Source organism: Vipera berus (genome assembly GCF_964194415.1).
Source record: "Vipera berus genome assembly, chromosome: 7".
In the NCBI taxonomy this organism is placed as follows: Eukaryota; Metazoa; Chordata; class Lepidosauria; order Squamata; family Viperidae; genus Vipera; species Vipera berus.
Window position 1 is genome coordinate 76,457,405 of NC_138209.1, and position 17,925 is coordinate 76,475,329.

Consider the following 17,925-nt stretch of genomic DNA (forward strand, 5'->3'; position numbering starts at 1 on the left):
ACAATAGTTATTTTCTATTCTATTCTAATTCTATCCCATATATTCTATTCTATTCTACTCTACTCTACTCTACTCTACTCTATTCCATTCCATTCTTCATTCCATTATTCCATTCCATTCCATTCATTTCATTATTATTAAAGTTGACTCAGCCTTCCATCCTTCCGAGGTAGGTAAAATGAGGACCCAGATTGTTGGGGGCAATAAGCTGACTTTGTAATAATGCCGCTTGGGGTGTGTGTGTGAAAGCCCTAATAAGCAGGCATATACATAGAATGAAGGCTACTGCTAAGCTTGTAAGCCGCCCTGAGTCTTCGGAGAAGGGCGGGATATAAATGTAATAAAAATTAAAAATAAATAAATAAAAATTATTCTATTCTATTCTATCCCATATATTCTATTCTATTGTATTCCATTCCATTCCTCATTCCATTATTCCATTCCATTCCATTCTTCATTTCATTATTCTATTCTATTCTATTCTATTCTATTCTATTCTATTCTATTCTATTCTATTCTATTCTATTCTATTCTATTCTATTCTATTCTATTCTATTCTATTCTATTCCATTCCATTCCATTCCACATATATGGCACTCTAAGAAGAAATGGGAATGTTTCATTATGAACATGCTAAGGGAAAGCCAGTCACACACACTTTGTGTATGTCCAAATGCACTCACGATCTTATTTGAGGCAGATCGGTCTCTATTTTGTGGCCAGTGTTCCTGAATATTTGAATGGCTGCCTCTGCCACCTTGTCGTCTTCCATTCTGAGGCACTGCAGGAGAGATTCGTATGTCTCTGCGGAGTGGAACGAGGTAGGATGTGTGAAAGACAAAACCTATGGATACATATCAAACCAAAAAACATTTTAATAAAGGCAAACCAGGTTATCGGAAAGAGTGGCAAGATATATACATCTAGATCAGGGGTGGGCAATTAGTTTTCCCCGTGGGGGTCATTTTGAGAAAATGAGACTATAGTGGAAGGCCAAACCAACAGAGCCGGGAATGTGTGTAAGCATACACCCCCACAAATAAAAGCAATCCACAAAGCTTCGGAGGTGGCCCAGAGGCTATAAGATGCCCAGGTCTGATCTAGACAAGCTATAATAGATTCGCCACCACGAATTTAGGATTAGGGTTACATCACCGTGAACTCGGAGAGCAAAATGGACATCACCAACAAATTCAGAGTGTTTGGGTATGGTTAGGAGGACACTGACTTTTCTAGGCTGCCCTATCTACATTTCCTGGTAAAATACATGGGAAAATCCCATTGGAGGAAAATTCCACTTAGGGTTAGGTCATCATGAACTCATACAGAAAAATGGACATTGCCAACAAACCCGGAGTGCTTGGGTATGGTTAGGAGGCCACTGACTTTTCTAGGCTGCCCTATGTTTCCTGGTAAAATACATGGGAAAATCCCATTGGAGGAAAATTCCACTTAGCGTTAGGTCACCATGATCTTATAGAGCAAAATGGACATGGCCAACAAACCTGGGAGTGCTTGGGTATGGTTAGGAGGGCACTGACTTTTCTAGGCTACCCTATTTTTCCTGGTAAAATACATGGGAGAGTCCCATTGGAGGGATATCTCACTTAGGGCAGTGATGGCGAACCTTTTAGAGACCGAGTGCCCAAACTGCAACCCAAAACCCACTTATGTATCGTCGAGTGCCGGGTGGGTGTGGCCCATTGGGTGGGCATGGCTGCGGTGGTAATGACAGACTGGGTGGGACTAAAAAGTTCAATCAATCAATTCCAACTTTGTGAGATCTTTTTTTTTGTCCCGCGAGGACTTGAAATTGATTGATTGAACCCTTTTTTTTTTTTTTGCACGCGGCGGCCTAAAGCGAAAAGGTTTTATAAAACCCAGCTGCAGGGCTAGGACTGGGGCGACGGCATGCGTGCCCACAAAGAGGGCTTTGCGTGCCACCTGTGGCACGCCTGCCATAGGCTCGCCACCACGGGTCTGAACACTTGCGTCATTTGCTGAAATGCTTTTGATTTCTAGTGCAAACCAAGTCTTTCTGGTAAAAGAGTTTTAAAATACTGGGGTGGGTGGGGGGGAACACACTGATTTTTGGCCGAAAACATTCTGGAATGGTTTCTGCTCTGGTCCTTAACATATGTCCTTAACTGCTAAGCTTGTAAGCCGCCCTGAGTCTTCGGAGAAGGGCGGGATATAAATGTAATAAAAATAAATAAAAATAAAAATATGTGATAACTAGCTGAGAGATGGAATGTGGAGTACCTTGAGAAGTTCAAGCCCCGAACGAATCGCGGTGTCAGGACTTACACCTTCCTCCTCATCGTCGGCTGTCCCTTCTATTGATTTATTCATCAGCTTTACTAATGCACTAAAACAAAGACATTTCAAAACACGTAGGTGCTCAGTCGCATGAAGAAACGCTGCTGCTAGGTTTCATACAGTCAATCTATTCCTTTTTTTTTTTTTAAACAACTACTCCATTTATTTAGCAAACTCCCAACATCCTCATTCTTGTCCAACGGGGTTACTTTTCTCAATTCTCTAGATCAGGGACAGTACTCTTCAGGACCGTGATGGAGTCTGACCCTTATGGCTGCAAGTCGTGATGGCCGTAAGTAGGGGTACCCGCACGACACTGAAAACAGCTGAGCCAAGCGCCGGAAGTACAGTCACGTGACCCACCCGCCCCCACCCCCAAGGGAGATGGTCGTAAGTTCGAGCAGTCGCTAAATGTCCATTCGTAACTTGAGAGAGCTACCTGTATTCAACGCAGCCTAAGGCTTGTTGTTGTTGTTGTTTTAAAAAAATGCCGTGTTGTGAAAATTGCCACATATATTGTACTTACCTGATAGCTTCTGAGTCAATGTGCACAGGAGCAATTCTTTCTAAAAGAAATTTCACCATCTCTAAGAAAGGATTGGTCGGTTGCTTAGGATTTGCAAGCTTCCGGGCTATTTCCCTCTGCAAACAGTAAGTAAGTTTTTAAGTCGTTCGATAATTAAAACGAAGGTGCTCACACAATATGCTGAACTGAAACAGTTTTTTTTTTTTAAATTTAAAAAAAATCCTACTACTCTCGTAGCTGCACGTAGAGGACCCAGATTGTTGGGGGCAATTAAGCTGACTTTGTAATAATGCCGCTTGGGGTGTGTGTGTGAAAGCCCTAACAAGCAGGCATATACATAGAATGAAGGCTACTGCTAAGTTTGTAAGCCGCCCTGAGTCTTCGGAGAAGGGCGGGATATAAATGTAATAAAAATAAAATAAATAAATAATTAAATATTAATAACAGGAGAGTGAAAGGAGATTCCGATTTAAGCCACCGGCTGCTTGAAGCCAAATGGAATATAAGGTAACAAATAAAGCCCAGGCAGTCTTCACCTCTCCAGGGTTTGTTTAGCGACCGTTCAAAGTTACAACGGCACGGACACAACGGGACCTAATGCTGTTTTTTCACAGGTACGAAACTTGCAGCATTCCCGTGGTCACGTGATCCAAAATTCAGATGCTTGGCACTTGACTCACACTTAGGATGTTTGCAGTGGGGTCGCCTCTTGTGACCCTCTGAGAGTGTCAGTGGGTAACCCAGATTCACTTAACAGCCACGTCACAGAAACTTGAACAACCGCAGTGATTCGCTTCACAAATGTGATCGGGAAAGTCGTGAAATGAGGCAAAGCTCCCTTGAGCAAATTTCTCACTTAGCGACACAGATTTTGGGCTCAACTGGGGCCCTAAGAGACTATCTATAGTCTCTCTTGATTCAAAGTGGCTTCCTTGAGGACTTTGTTGATATTCCCAACTTAGATATTATTTTTTTTGAGTTTGGCAAGGATCAACAAGGTGCTTCATCAACCGTGACTTATTCCCACGGCAGAAACCTAAGTTGTTACAAACCTTTTTTTTCTTTTCCTTTTTCTGTAAAGATTTTATTAGTTTTTATAGGGTTGGGAATAAGGTGGGGTTGGGATTTGCGTTAGGGTTGGGGTGGGGTTTAACATTTTCAATATTTAGCAAACAGCATGCCTGGGTACATATATTTACCTAGCAATAATAGATATAGTTAATTATCACAAACAATATGTTAATTAATGCTAGCATATATTCAAAATTACATATCACGTTCCTTTCTCTCCGACTCGCTTTTCTAGCCACTGATAGAAATTATCCCATGTTCTATAGTACACTGAGTCTTCTTTCTCTTTAATCTTTAAAGTCAATCTGTCCATTTCTGCACACTCTAAAAATTTCTCAATTAACACTTCTTCGGTTGGTTTCATTTTTCCAATGTTGGGCAAAGACAATTCCTGCTGCTGTTAATATATGCAGCATTAGGTTATCTACAATCTTTCTCATAAAGGTAAAAGGTAAAGGTTCCCCCGCACATGCGTACTAGTCGTTTCCAACTCTGTTTCAAAGCCGAAGAGCCAGCACTTGTCCGAGGACATCTCCGTGGTCATGTGGCCGGCATGACTAGACGCCAAAGGGGCACGGAGCGCTGTTACCTTCCCACCGTAGTGGTCCCTGTTTTTCTACTTGCATTTTTACATGATTTCGAACTGCTAGGTTGGCAGAAGCTGGAACGAGTAACAGGCGCTCGCTCTGTTACGCGGCACTCAGGATTCGACCCGCCAAACTGCCGACCTTCTGATCGACAAGCTCAGCGTCCTAACCCACTGAGCCACTGGTTTAAAGTTTATTTGGTTTCATAATTCTGGTTTAAAGTCTATTTGTTTTTTTAGTCATTTTCTCCAACCACAAATGTATTTTAACCCAAACTCTTTTTGCTTTGGGGCACGTCCACCAAATTTTTCAGGAGTCTTCTAAACTGGAAGACGGCATCGGCGTCTCCGAGAAAGAAAAAAAAAGCCTTACCACACAGATGTCTGCCTGTTTACAGGAACACGTAGGGCTGATCAGCACCTCCAATTGAGAACGCAGTTTCTCGTCGTCCCCCAGGACCTGATTGAACTTTTTCACAAAATCCTGGGCTTTCCCAGGATCCGGGAGATTTTCTGCAGAATTACGACAGAAAGGTGTCAATTCAAGTTTGCGACTTCAAAGCTACGCTTAAAAATTAAAGCTCTGATAAATCGACAGGATCTTACTTGCTATGGTCATCAGCTTTCCAAACATTGCAGCGCTGTTTGCTTCTGACTGAAAGGAGAGGTTGAGAGGAGAATTCACACAGAAGGTTTGTCATTTGTTAATAATAACCCTTTTGACTTTATTCACACATTCACCCTTCGCTGTATTTTCAGCCCAACCGGCTTTGAAGATTTGGCAGGAAGTAACTAACACTGTTATCGGAGTAGCTTATAAAAGCCGGATTGCCACGTTTTAAAAGATTACTCTTTCTTCCCGTACCCCATCCAAATTTGGTATATATACAGGTAGTCCCCTACTTACAACAGTTCATTTAGTGACTGTTCGAAGTTACAACGGCACTGGGGAAAAATTGGTTTATGACCATTTTTCACACTTACGACCCACCCACCCACCACGGACACCTGATCAAAATTCAGACGCCTGGAAACTGACTCGTATTTATGACGGTTGCAGTGTCCCCGGGGTCAGGCGATCCCCTTTTGCCACCTTCTGACAAGCAATGCCAGATTCACTTAACAGCCACATTACTAACCGAACAACTGCAGTGATTCCCTTAACGACTGTGGCAAGAAATGGGGCAAAATTCACTTCACAAATTTGTCACTTAGCCACAAAAACTTTGGGCTCAAGAGTGGTCCTAAGTTAAGGACTACCTGTGTTATGTAATGTTGGTAGAAGTTTGCCCTTGTGACAAAGGGCGTCATCAAGATGACACCGTGTCGTTCTTTGTGCGGTAGATTTTACCATATTTCTGTCTCATTATTAAGCTCTTAACAGCCAATTATTTTGAGAAATGGTAGAGTTTAAAGAACAAATCCAGAGTGATTTAACAGGGCAATTCTAAGAGACAGGGAATATTACTATTCTAAGAGACAGCAATGTTAAAAAGCAAAACATGCCAAGCAGAACAAGGATGTTATTTTGAAACCTACGGTGGGTGTTTTATGCAAATCTAGCAATTCCCGCACATGGCTCCTAAGCATGTTCTGGCACTTCCACATTTCATTCAGTGCCCTGGGCGTAAAGACATAAAAAAATATGTTAAAACATGAAAGAAAAAAAAAGGTGACTGTATACATAACATATGGAGCTCTGTGTCATTCTCTACCCCGCAGCTTCTTTTGATGAGACAGCTCTTCTATCCTCAGCAATATCATGTTTTTTCCCCCAAAGTTGATGCACATATTTAAGTCCCAGATTCGTACCATTTCTTACTTCATTTTCATTCAGGGCACTCCCAAGGTGCACGAACACCAAAAATATCTCAGTATTCCTATTGCCAAATACATTTCCTTTAGTTCTGAAGCACAGCCTTGATCTGAATTCTATTGACTATCCAATTTAGCTAGTGGCTTCAACAATCTGGCCATCACACCATCTCTTGAGCTACAAGACCTTTCATTTCAAATGTCTGGGCACGGAATATTTCACATCGCTGGTGAGACCCGATTTTAAAATGGAGCCGTCGTTCCAGTCAAAAGTCATACTCACTTAACAGCATTTGGGTCTAAGCTAGCATATAAATAATACAAGCACTTCATCCTCTCTTCTGTTTCCAAATTATGAGGAACGAGATACTGAGCGAAGATTTTCTCCACCAGCAATCTGCCAAGGGAAAGAAATTCAGGCGTTGTTGAAATTGCTTTGAGTTTAATATGTTAACTTTTTTAAAAAGGGAAACTGTCCTAAACATGGGCATACGGCAGTGCAAGGTCTGCAAGGCCAAGAGGAGGCAATCCATGCCCGTAATACATATGAGAAGGCAGAATATTTGAATATGTCCCAAAGGTGTTTTTTTACAAGAGGCAACTGGATTTTCTTGGTTGTTTTTTTTTGAAGACATTTCGCTTCTCACCCAAGAAGCTTCTTCAGCTCTGACTGGATGGTGGGGAATGGAAGGATTTATACTCCTTGCAGACCGCTGGTCGTTTGCCTCCTTTTAGAGAGTCGTTGAGGCCACTTGGAAGTTTACCAAGCAGTCCAAATGGGTGTGGAGCCTTCTTGGAACTACTGAAAGGACGGTGTTGTAGGACTGCTGAACCATTGCTGACAACATCGCCCTTTCAGCAGTTCCAAGAAGGCTCCACACCCTTTTATTATTTATTTTTTTTATTTTAATCCCATTTATATCCCGCCCTTCTCCGAAGACTCAGGGCGGCTTACAAGCTTAGCAGTAGCCTTCATTCTATGTATATGCCTGCTTATTAGGGCTTTCACACACACACCCCAAGCGGCATTATTACAAAGTCAGCTTAATTGCCCCCAACAATCTGGGTCCTCATTTTACCTACCTCGGAAGGATGGAAGGCTGAGTCAACCTTGAGCCTGGTGGGACTCGAACCTGCACTAATTGCAGGCAGCTGGTGTTACTTAAGGAGGCATTAGCCCACTGCTCCACCAAGGCTCTTTTGCACCACTCAGGTGACCCTGAGGACACAGACAAACCTCCAAGGGGCCTCAACGACACTCTAAAAAAAGGCAAAGGACCAGCTCTCTGCAAGGAGTATAAATCCTCCCATACCCCACCATCCAGTTCAAAGCTGAAGAATCTTCTGGGATGGGAAGCGAAACGTCTTCAAAGGAAAAATCAAGAAAGACCTGTTGAAAAAAAGCACTTTTTGGGACCACCGTGACTGGATGACTGAGAATTCCCATAGATATTTGAACATGCATTTGCCAGACGTAAGCGGCCAGCCAGGTAGCTGGTCACTACTAAAAGGATGGGTGGAAGGGCCAGATCGCTTTTTTTTCGGGGGGGGGGGGGGTGATTTTATTCTGGGGAAAGAGCAGATCCGCCGACTTACTTATCGTCGATGCTATTCTGATAATATATGTGCAAAAGTTTGTCTTTTATCCAGCTGACTTTCTCTGCTGCATCTTTTCCAGCTTCAGCGTGAAGGCAGTATTTCTTGTATAGCTGCGCAAGTCCCATCATTGCTTCTTTTCTTACCCGCCACTTAAAAGAAAAAAGAAAAAAGAAAGAAAAAAAAGAAACACACGCCCAGGTGGGTGATTTAATTTAAAAACTAATGAGCAGAACATGTTAGAAAAGTTGTGGCTTGGGTTACCGCGGAGAAGTCAACACCATTTCTGTTAAAAGGCATTATTAAAAACTACACTGGCAGTTCAGGTTGTCCCAAAGGTGCTTTTTCTCAAAAGGCAACTGGACTTTGGCTTGGTTTTTCCTTGAAGACCTTTCGCTTCTCATCCAAGAAGCTTCTTCCAGAACTGAACAAGCTTCTTAGATGAGAAGCGAAAGGTCTTCAAGGAAAAATACAAAAAAAAAAGCAAGGAAGTCCATTTGCCCCTTTTGAAAAAGCACCGTCGACAAGACCCATTTCTAAGTATCGGTTCAAGAAATGGACAGCCATTTGTCTGAAACGGTCTAGGGTTTCCTGCCTGGGCAGGGGGTTGGACTAGATGACCTCCGAGGTCCCTTCTTCTTATGCCATATCCGTTATTGGACGTTGGCGATCATGTTTTTAATCAGCAGCCGCGCGAACAAGTGCTGCTGAGTTTTGTTCAAACCAGTCCCTTAGATTTTGAAAGTCCCTTCCAACGTTGTTATTATTATTCTATAAAACTTTGGGACATCCATCACTTGGATGGCTGAGAACCTCCGTGGACCGTTGAGATTGCAATTTTTACAGGATGACATCGATGCGACGCCGAGCAGCTTGTAGCTGCCCAAAATTTGGGGGAAACCACTTTTCTTTTGAAAAAGGCACCGCAGCGACGGTAGGGAAAGGATCGCACGTACAACAGAACAGAGAAATGTTGGTTTTGTCCTTGTCAATGTAAAACATCTCGTCAATTTTCACACTCGGGTAAAAGGGGATGCTGGCAATTGAACTCTCATTTCAATCTGCCTTTCGTTTATAACACAAAAGCATGCCATTTTTTTTCCCCATCCGCCCCCTCAGAACATCTGGGGGAGCCCCTGAAATGATAAGATGCAAGTCACTTTACCCGCTTGTCGAGTGTCCTCTCTCTGACAAAACCAAGGAGCTGGTCATTGACTAAAGAAAGATCTCGTCTGCCCGCAGTTATGATTGTGACAATGACATCGTGGCGAATGGCTTCTTCTGGATCATGGGATCTCACTTTTAAGTACTCTGTTTCAAAAAAAGAAAAGAAAAAAGAAAAGGATGTTAACTTCTACAAAAATAAATAAATACTAGCGTGTTCAGGCACCTGCAACTAAAGAGCAACGCCTTTAGGAACATTAAAATTATGAGGTACGATGCAGAACACATCGTCGACAAGACCCGTTTCTAAGTATCGGTTCAAGAAATGGACAGCCATTTGTCTGAAACGGTCTAGGGTTTCCTGCCTGGGCAGGGGGTTGGACTAGATGACCTCCGAGGTCTCTTCTTCTTATGCCATATCCGTTATAGGACGTTGGCGATCATGTTGGCGATCCTGTTTTTAATCAGCAGCCGCGCGGAAAAGTGCTGCTGAGTTTTGTTCAAACCAGTCCCTTAAGATTTTGAAAGTCCCTTCCAACGTTATTATTATTATATAAAACTTTTATTCATAAAACATGAAACTCAGTCGTCTGAACACTCAAATTGACAGGCACTAATGGTTGACACGGGTTGCTGCCAGCATCCTAGGTAACAATCCTAGGTATCATCCTAGGTGTACATTATTATTATTATTATTATTATTATTATTATTATTATTATTATTATTATTATTATTACTATTACTATTACTATTACTATTACTATTACTATTACTATTATTATCATATAAAGTTAAGTAGGCAAGCAACTAACTAAGAATGACAAGGGGAGGTCAGGTTTGTAGAAAGTCTGTCACACCGAGCTCATAATTTGTTTGTATTTCACAAATGGATTGATAAAACACTGGGCGATGCAAGATTTCAACAGCATAACATTTCCTATTCTTTCTATGAAGAAATATACCTCCAGCATGCCTTTTAAGCTTCATAATCAACAATATTTTGATTATTATCAAACCACTGCTGCATCTCCCCGTTAGTGATTTAAATCTATTATCCTCCTGCTTTTTTTTCCCTCCAGTTCTTCTGAATTAAAATATCTTACCAGTCAGATCCTTCGCTAAATCTGGATGGTTCATTAAACAATGACTTGCAAATTTGACACTTTCCAATCTCACAGGGACATGAATATCATTGAATCTAGAAGACAGGAATATATGAATCTGAAATTATATTCAGCTCCAGCGATGAATGCAATAAAGCAAATGTGCTTTTATGAAAGTATACTTTCAGAAAGCAACAACATACTGCAAATATTATAATCCGGGGGTCTTCAAACATGGCCCTTTTATGACTTGCGGACTTCAGCTCCTAGAATTCCTTGGCCAGCATGCCTGGCTGAGGAATTCTGGGAGTTGAAGTCCACTCCTCTTAAAGTCTACGTATAGCAGGGGTCTTCAAACTTGGCCCTTTTATGACTTGCGGACTTCAGCTCCTAGAATTCCTTGGCCAGCGTGCCTGGCTGAGGAATTCTGGGAGTTGAAGTCCGCAAGTCATAAAAGCGCCACGTTTGAAGACCCCTGATATAATCCAATGTATTGAATATCCAAGAAAAAAAATATCTATTTGGCTAAACCAGGGAAATTACAGACGGCATTTCAATTTCAAAGTACACTACATGAATGTCATTTACTGTAATACAGTAAATACACACAGTATTTACTTTTATTACAAATTTTATACAGGGCTTTTAACAACAAGTTTTCTTTTTTTTTAAAAAAAAGTATTACAGAAAAAGAATGGCTAAAATCAACCCAACCAAATATATGTACATTTCTCACCGGCCAAGAAAACACTGCCAAAGTGGACGATTTTGTGTTGCAAGGTCCGAATCTTTGGAACCAAATAACTTTGCTAAAAGCCTTACAACAGCTAAGCGTTCTTCTCCGTCATTGCTCTGTTGGTTATAAAAGAAAAAGCGTTTTTTTTTCCCCCTCACTCCACAGGTTAACAACTTATTAGCTCTAGACCGAAAAGTACGGCTATAACGTGTGCAGTATAGATGGGTTACTGCCACTTCCCGTGATCTCCACAGCAATAGCTCTTAAGACTTATATACCGCTTCACGGTGCTTTACAACCCTCTCTAAGTGGTTTGACAGAGTCAGCATCTTCCCCCAACAACAATCTGGGTCCTCATTTTGCCGACCTCGGAAAGAGGGAAGGCTGAGTCCACCTTGAGCAGGTCAGGATCGAACTCTTGGCAGTGGGCAGAGTTAGCCCGCAATACCGCATTCTAACTACTGCGCCACCGCTACACCTGATGCCATCCTTCTTGTGATACAGCCTAGGATGGTTTTACTTATTCTGTTCCGGGATTTTTAGGAAGTTGTCCAAGCTCTAGTGACTTCCACTAGCAAAGTAGAGAAACAGATTTGTCCTGAAAGCATCACAGATTCGTGCACGACTTATCCATAATCACGAGGTCTAAACTGCAGACGCGCACTGCGATGCAACCTCGGCACCTCTGCCCTTTGGTACTGCCGTCTCAGCGACGTGCAAAGGCGCATTCGGGAAACAGACTCGTTTTTTTTCCTTATGCAAACGCCACAGGCTTTCATGCAAAGGTAACAGAATTTGATGGAAGATTAGCTCTTCTTACCTTCAGCTTGAACTCCAGCTGTGGCATGACAGACAACAGTAGATTAGGATCGACGGCGAAAAGTTCTTGTATTAGATCAAATATATGCTCAGACAAGTCACTCACAGAAGACTTTCCTAGTACCAAAACCTGATTAAAAAACTAATGAGAGAGAAAACGCTTGCTTTAATAAGTACGTATTTTCAAAGCACCTACACATTTTAACTGATTGCTGCCATGACTCTATCACATTTTTGGAAAACTAGGTTCCGTATTAAGGCAATTCTCCAGCCTATGATACATCTTGGCCCCTAACCTGATGTTGCCTCTCCCCTCTGCTGGTTCTCTGGTTAAGACCTAGCTCTGTCAGCCAGTATGGCGATCCAAGGATGGGACACAACTCTTGAGGGGGGGCTGGTGGCTCGAAAGCACTCCTTGTATCTTTTTTTAACTTTTATTTTTGAAGGGATTTTTAGCTGCATTTTATTGCTTCCTGACTTGTAAACCAACCAGAGTCACTTTGATAGTGAGATGGGGCAGTGTACCAATTTGATTGGGAAGTAAATAGAATTGCGGTGTCAATTTCTCTTCAACACACAGCATCCAAGATGAAATACCACCATTCTCACGCAGGTACGGTTGGGGCGGATTACTGGATGCCGATATTCTCAAGAGAGCAAAAGCCATTCAGAATTCCCGTCTCTAGCGGTAAAGCCAATTAAAAAAACAGAGACACTAAGTCATTGAAAAATGGAATGCTAATCTTTGAAATCGTAAAGCGAGGTTATCGCACGGCACACATTTTGTGCAACGAGTGCATTTCGCAAGGACACTATAAATTAAAAGGTTCACATTCCACTTCAGTGCAAATTGTGGGTTAACACTCTGGTTGTCAAGTCAATTAGGACCTGATAGCATGGAAATGAGGCTTCAGCAAGCAACTTTGAGAAAGGAAGAGCCACGATACTACCCAGATGTGAAAAGCAGCTGCAACTATGATCTTATTGATCAGGGGTCTTCAAACGTGGCCCTTTTTATGACTTGTGGACTTCAACGCCCAGAATGTGCACGGCTGAGGAATTCTGGGAGGTGAAGTCCACAAGTCATAAAAGGGCCAGGTTTGAAGACCCCCTGATATTGATGGCTTGTATGATGATACAACATCATTAGTAATTTTACCTAACTGTATTTTACACACACAAACCCATTCACTTCCATCTCTGCATCACAAGCACATTAACAAGTTCACGGATAATCCTATTCAAATGAATTATCCCTACGTAGGTACTAAGCCTTAACAGCTAGCTTTTATTTGGAAACTCGTATTTTTTTTCTCCAAGTTAGGCACTTGGTAAGCATTTGCAGCAAGTAATACTCTCAAGACAATAACTCACATCGCTGTTAATTATTTCTACTTCCAGACGTAGGAAAGTCTAAAAAAAAATCAATGTGCTGCAGCCACTAATTTCTTGGCTAACACAGCACAACTGCCTTGTCATGAGTTTAGCTGACCTCTGACTGAAATAGTGGGGAGGAATAGAGCTGTGCGATGGGATGTGGGATTGTGATGGCTGAGTAACTGGCCTCAGGGTGCATGTACAGGATCCATATTCATTTTCGAATTGTATGAATCTGCTACAACGAATCCCAAGGATGTATTCAGAAAGAAGTCAAGATTTTAAAATGCAGCAATCGCTACATAGGTCAAAACATGTCATACATACATTGGCAATGCATGGCTCAATGGTTTGAACTGTTCTTTTCAGCAGGACTTTTGCAAGGTCAAAGGCCTGTTTATTAAGGTTCTGGAAGAAAAGGGGGGAAAAACACGTTTTTAAGAAAACTACGGCTGTTATCAACCAATTTATGCTAGTCATTTCTGAACGCAAGGCACGAAGCAAACTCTAAAGTACGCTATCTATGCATGAATGCGACAGACGGACATTTTTAATCTTGCCTTTTTTTACCAGTGGAAAAAAACAGGTAGAAAAAGTGAAGAAGGAAAAAATACAAATGTCTCCCCCACCCCACCCAGGTCAGGAAAGATGTGAACGAACTTTACATTCATGAATGTTAGTATAAATCTGCCCTTTTACACATAGCAGAATATGATTCAGCAACATTCTGGCACTGTGTGTGTGTGTGGGGGGAGAATGTTTGTGTTGGTGTGGGTGTAAAATCTTTCTAAATCCATTATATAACCTTCTTTTTTTGGGGGGGGGGACAGGAACAATTCTAAGTTGGCAATATAATACCAAGAGTTCTCCAAAGCTTAACAAACTTTAAACAATGGCCTAAATCTCGCGAGTCTATCAAGCTCCGTAATCTTCCAAGATTTTTTGCATCACTGCACGATGCACCCAGTGACTTCACAAATTGCTAACCTCTGTTTTAAAATATATTTTTTTAAAAAAAACAACCACCATAGCAGGATCGCAATTAACGTCCCTAATCATATACTGATAGCAAAATGTAAGTAAAATACACGCTGGCGGCCTCCTTGCTACCTTTGTCAACACGTCCCTTGTAATTTTTCTGAACATCTTTGCATTTCAAAATAATATCGCACCCGTGACATGTTGTGATAGAAGTAAGAGAAAGGAAAGATCGGCAGAAGGCCAGCAAGTTTTTTATTATTTTGGCAACACATCTTGGAAAACCCAGGTGGGGAACTTGTGGACTTCAACTTCCAGAATTCCTGAGCCAGCCATGCTGGCTCGAGAATTCTGGGAGTTGAAGTCCACAGGTCATAAAAGGGCCATCGTTCCCCACCTCTGCTGTAAGAGGAGACTTAAGATTTCTATCCCAAGAGCGCCAAGAGGATTTTTGTCTTTGCAAACCTTGTGTGCAGGAATGAGGTTGATAAGAATGGAGTCCAACAGCTCTTGAGTCACCCCGTCGCCTTCCATGATGATAGAACTCATCAAATCTAGCATATGCATTTGGACCTTCTGGTTGTGGCTATTGCTAAATACAATATTAAAATTAGATTATTAGCACTCAGTTAAAACAACTTGTTACTGAATTTTAGTCAATCATCTTTTCCACTTTTTTTTTTTAAATGACCAGCTACTCTAAAGGCTGACGTGCAACGTTGCTAATAGGGTTTTGTAAAGTTGTAGTAAAACATAATTACGTTGAGGAAGTACAGTGCATCTTTATTAACGTAAAAGAATTAACGTATTTGCATGCGCACCTTTCTGAAACTGCACAACAGGCGTGAGTACTCCAACTTACTTGATAACTGAAAAGAGGGTCCTAAAAAGCTGAATAAAAATTTCATTGCAATCTTCCAACTCAAAGCAGATGTTGTAAGATTTAACCCACGCTAAGTTCTACAAAAAAAAAAAAAGAACAACAAAGCATTAATATTATCATTTCAATTCAGCTACACGTATATGCCAAAAGGTCAGCATAACCTCAAAACCTGAGGTTTGCTCTGTTTGAGCAATCCGGTCTGGTCTGACAGGTTCTGTTGTAATTATTATTTTAAGGTAACTTATCTTCTGCATTTGGGCATTAGGGTTTAATTTATTTTCAATATCTGTATTTGTGCATTTGATATTTATGTCACTGTTCACCGCCCTGAGTCCTTAGGGAGAAGGGCGGTATACAAATCAAATAAATAAATAAATAAAATAACTTGCCAATGGTGAAAACACTGGTTTGTTGGGGAAAAAAAGCATCATAACATTTTTGTATGCTTTGATATATTAAAAATGAAAAAGAGCAAAGGGGGAAAAAAGTATTTTGCCTTGATCGTTTTCAACCGGAACCGAACAAGCATTTATTTAAGCTACGACGTTCCTTAGCACAACTGAAGTTTTCTCGAGCACCGATACGTAATTTGATGTAAATGCTTACCTCTAATACGTAAAAGTATCTATTAAACTGAGGGATTTTAGTGTCCTCTAATCCTTTTAAATGTCTCGTAATAAACAAATATATATATATATATTTGGTGGAGCAGTGGGCTAATGCCTCCTTAATGTAACCCCAGCTGCCTGCAATTAGTGCAGGTTCGAGTCCCACCAGGCTCAAGGTTGACTCAGCCTTCCATCCTTCCGAGGTAGGTAAAATGAGGACCCAGATTGTTGGGGGCAATTAAGCTGACTTTGTAATAATGCCGCTTGGGGTGTGTGTGAAAGCCCTAATAAGCAGTCATATACATAGAATGAAGGCTACTGCTAAGCTTGTAAGCCGCCCTGAGTCTTCGGAGAAGGGCGGGATATAAATGGAATTAAAATAAATAAAATAAAATAAAATAAATAAATAAATAAATAAATGCTTACCTCTAATAAGTAAAAGTATCTATTAAACTGAGGGCTTTTAGTGTCCTCTAATCCTTTTAACTGTCTCGTAATAAACAAAAATATATCCTGCAAAACAAGAAGAGACGGTTGTTATTGGTTTTTTTTAGTGAATTACGCTATCTATAGAGTTCTATCTTGTTTTTTTTATTTTTTAGTGAATTACGCTATCTGTAGAGTTCTATCGTTGTGTTTTTTTCGTTTACAATTTAAGCGATTCCGCCCCCCCCCCCCCAGCAACTAAGCGATTCCGCCCAGTACGCTCCCACAGAGAGGGCCTCCTCAGGGTGCCTCCGGTCAAAGAATGCCGACTGGTGGCCCCCAGGGGGAGAGCGTTCTCTGTGGGTGCACCGGATTTATGGAACCATCTTCCGGTTGAGCTCCGGATGGCGCCCGATCTCCGCTCCTTCCGGCGCGACCTTAAAACCTATCTCTTTAAACAAGCTGGCCTGGCCTGATGGGACGGGGTGGGATTTTTATTAACGACTTCAATTTTAAATTTGTATTATTTCTGGGCATTGTTTAATTATGTTTTAATAATCTAATTTTAACTTTTGTATCTAATTTTTATGTATTGCCCTGTTCACCGCCCTGAGTCTCTTGAGAGAAGGGCGGTATATAAATTAAATTAATAAATAAATAAATTAAATAAATAAAATTCACAAGAGCTTTTGCTCAGGTGTAATGATTAACCACAGCGGCGCTTAAAAGTTTGTGAAGGCTTTGAGTCGCCATTTTTTCCCCTGGAGCCGGGGACCGTGGCGGAATGAAGAGGTAGCGACTTAGACTGGCTGTTTGAAATTCCTCTCTGGGGAAAGGAGAGGACTTCAGATCACCCACAAGTGCTCCACGCAAGTGCTCCTCACGAGGAGGCCATAGGGACAGGAGCCTCTGGTAGAGCCAGGGCTTTTTTTCCTCATAGAACGCTCAGAACGGCGTTCCAGCACCTTTTTTGGATGGAACCTTGTAGGGTAGGCAAGGCGGGTTGTATGACATGTGTGAGTTCCGGCACCTTTTTCTTTTACAAAAAAAGCACTGGGTAGAGCGCTGAGGGAAAACGGTCTTCGCTCAACGTAGCTGGTGCCTTTCTAGCCACCTATGTCTCCACGTTTCCCTTTCTAATCAATCATCCCTCATTTCAAGAGAAGGCGATACGTTGCTAGGATCCTTTATAGTTGTTACGGAGGGGAAAGTCATTTCTTTACGTATTTTTCTTTTCTTCTTTCTTATTATCTTTGTCCCACATTTTCTTCTATTTTTTTTTGCCAGTTCTTTTTTTTTTTTGGGGGGGGGGGGCGTCGTATTAGTTTTCATCTTTTTTACTCGTGATGCTTAATAAAAAAAAAAAACACCACTACTGGAAAAGTGTTGGAATTATTTTTGCGTAAATATGGCTCAGGCGTGATCAATCTTGACTTCAGATATGACCTGTTCTCTACACAAGTCCTAAAGCTAGATCAGACATGTCAAACACAAGGCCCGGGGGCCGGATCCGGCCCACGAAGTGGTTTCATGCGGCCCGCGAAGCCATCCTGGAAACAGTGAGGGAACGGCCCCCACTGCCTTGGCCCTGGCCCAGAGACCCTCCTTCCACCAGAGACCCTCAGATCTGTCCCACTCCTGCCCAGGCCCCCATAGGCACCCTTGATGCCAACGATGTAGAGCTGGCCACGCCCACCCAGTAGGCCATATGCACTCTAGCCACGCCCACCCAGTAGGCCACACCCACCCTGGCCACACCCACCCGGCCCCCTGAGGGCAACCGCAATGCTGATGCGGCCCTCAATGAAATTGAGTTTGACACCCCTGAGCTAGATCAAGGGAAGCCAATGAAGCCAATGAGGTTGTAATCTACCAAGATCTCTTAAATGCTAGCTCCTCCGTATATTGAAATATCTT

At 41.8% G+C, this 17,925-nt stretch overlaps 1 protein-coding gene across 5 annotated transcripts in view; it reads right to left on the reverse strand.

The window, feature by feature from the left end:
- PDS5A (PDS5 cohesin associated factor A) overlaps positions 1–17,925 on the reverse strand; it is a 63,901-nt gene that overhangs the window by 23,547 nt on the left and 22,429 nt on the right. For 4 of the 5 annotated variants that reach the window (XR_014027113.1, XR_014027114.1, XM_081332741.1 and 1 more), the window contains exons 4-19: positions 16,009–16,095; positions 14,954–15,051; positions 14,557–14,683; positions 13,441–13,521; positions 11,738–11,878; positions 10,918–11,033; positions 10,182–10,276; positions 9,079–9,224; positions 7,914–8,065; positions 6,601–6,714; positions 6,042–6,123; positions 5,109–5,157; positions 4,876–5,015; positions 2,846–2,961; positions 2,263–2,368; positions 684–844 (exon numbers count right to left, since the gene is read on the reverse strand). Coding sequence is in view for 3 of the 5 variants with exons in the window: in XM_081332741.1 (XP_081188867.1) it covers positions 684–844; positions 2,263–2,368; positions 2,846–2,961; positions 4,876–5,015; positions 5,109–5,157; positions 6,042–6,123; positions 6,601–6,714; positions 7,914–8,065; positions 9,079–9,224; positions 10,182–10,276; positions 10,918–11,033; positions 11,738–11,878; positions 13,441–13,521; positions 14,557–14,683; positions 14,954–15,051; positions 16,009–16,095 (1,811 nt within the window). In the remaining 2 variants the exon portion in view is untranslated. Of the gene's footprint in view, positions 1–683; positions 845–2,038; positions 2,148–2,236; positions 2,369–2,845; positions 2,962–4,875; positions 5,016–5,108; positions 5,158–6,041; positions 6,124–6,600; positions 6,715–7,913; positions 8,066–9,078; positions 9,225–10,181; positions 10,277–10,917; positions 11,034–11,737; positions 11,879–13,440; positions 13,522–14,556; positions 14,684–14,953; positions 15,052–16,008; positions 16,096–17,925 lie in introns of those variants that run through there. The other variant, XM_081332742.1, reaches the window with a different exon arrangement.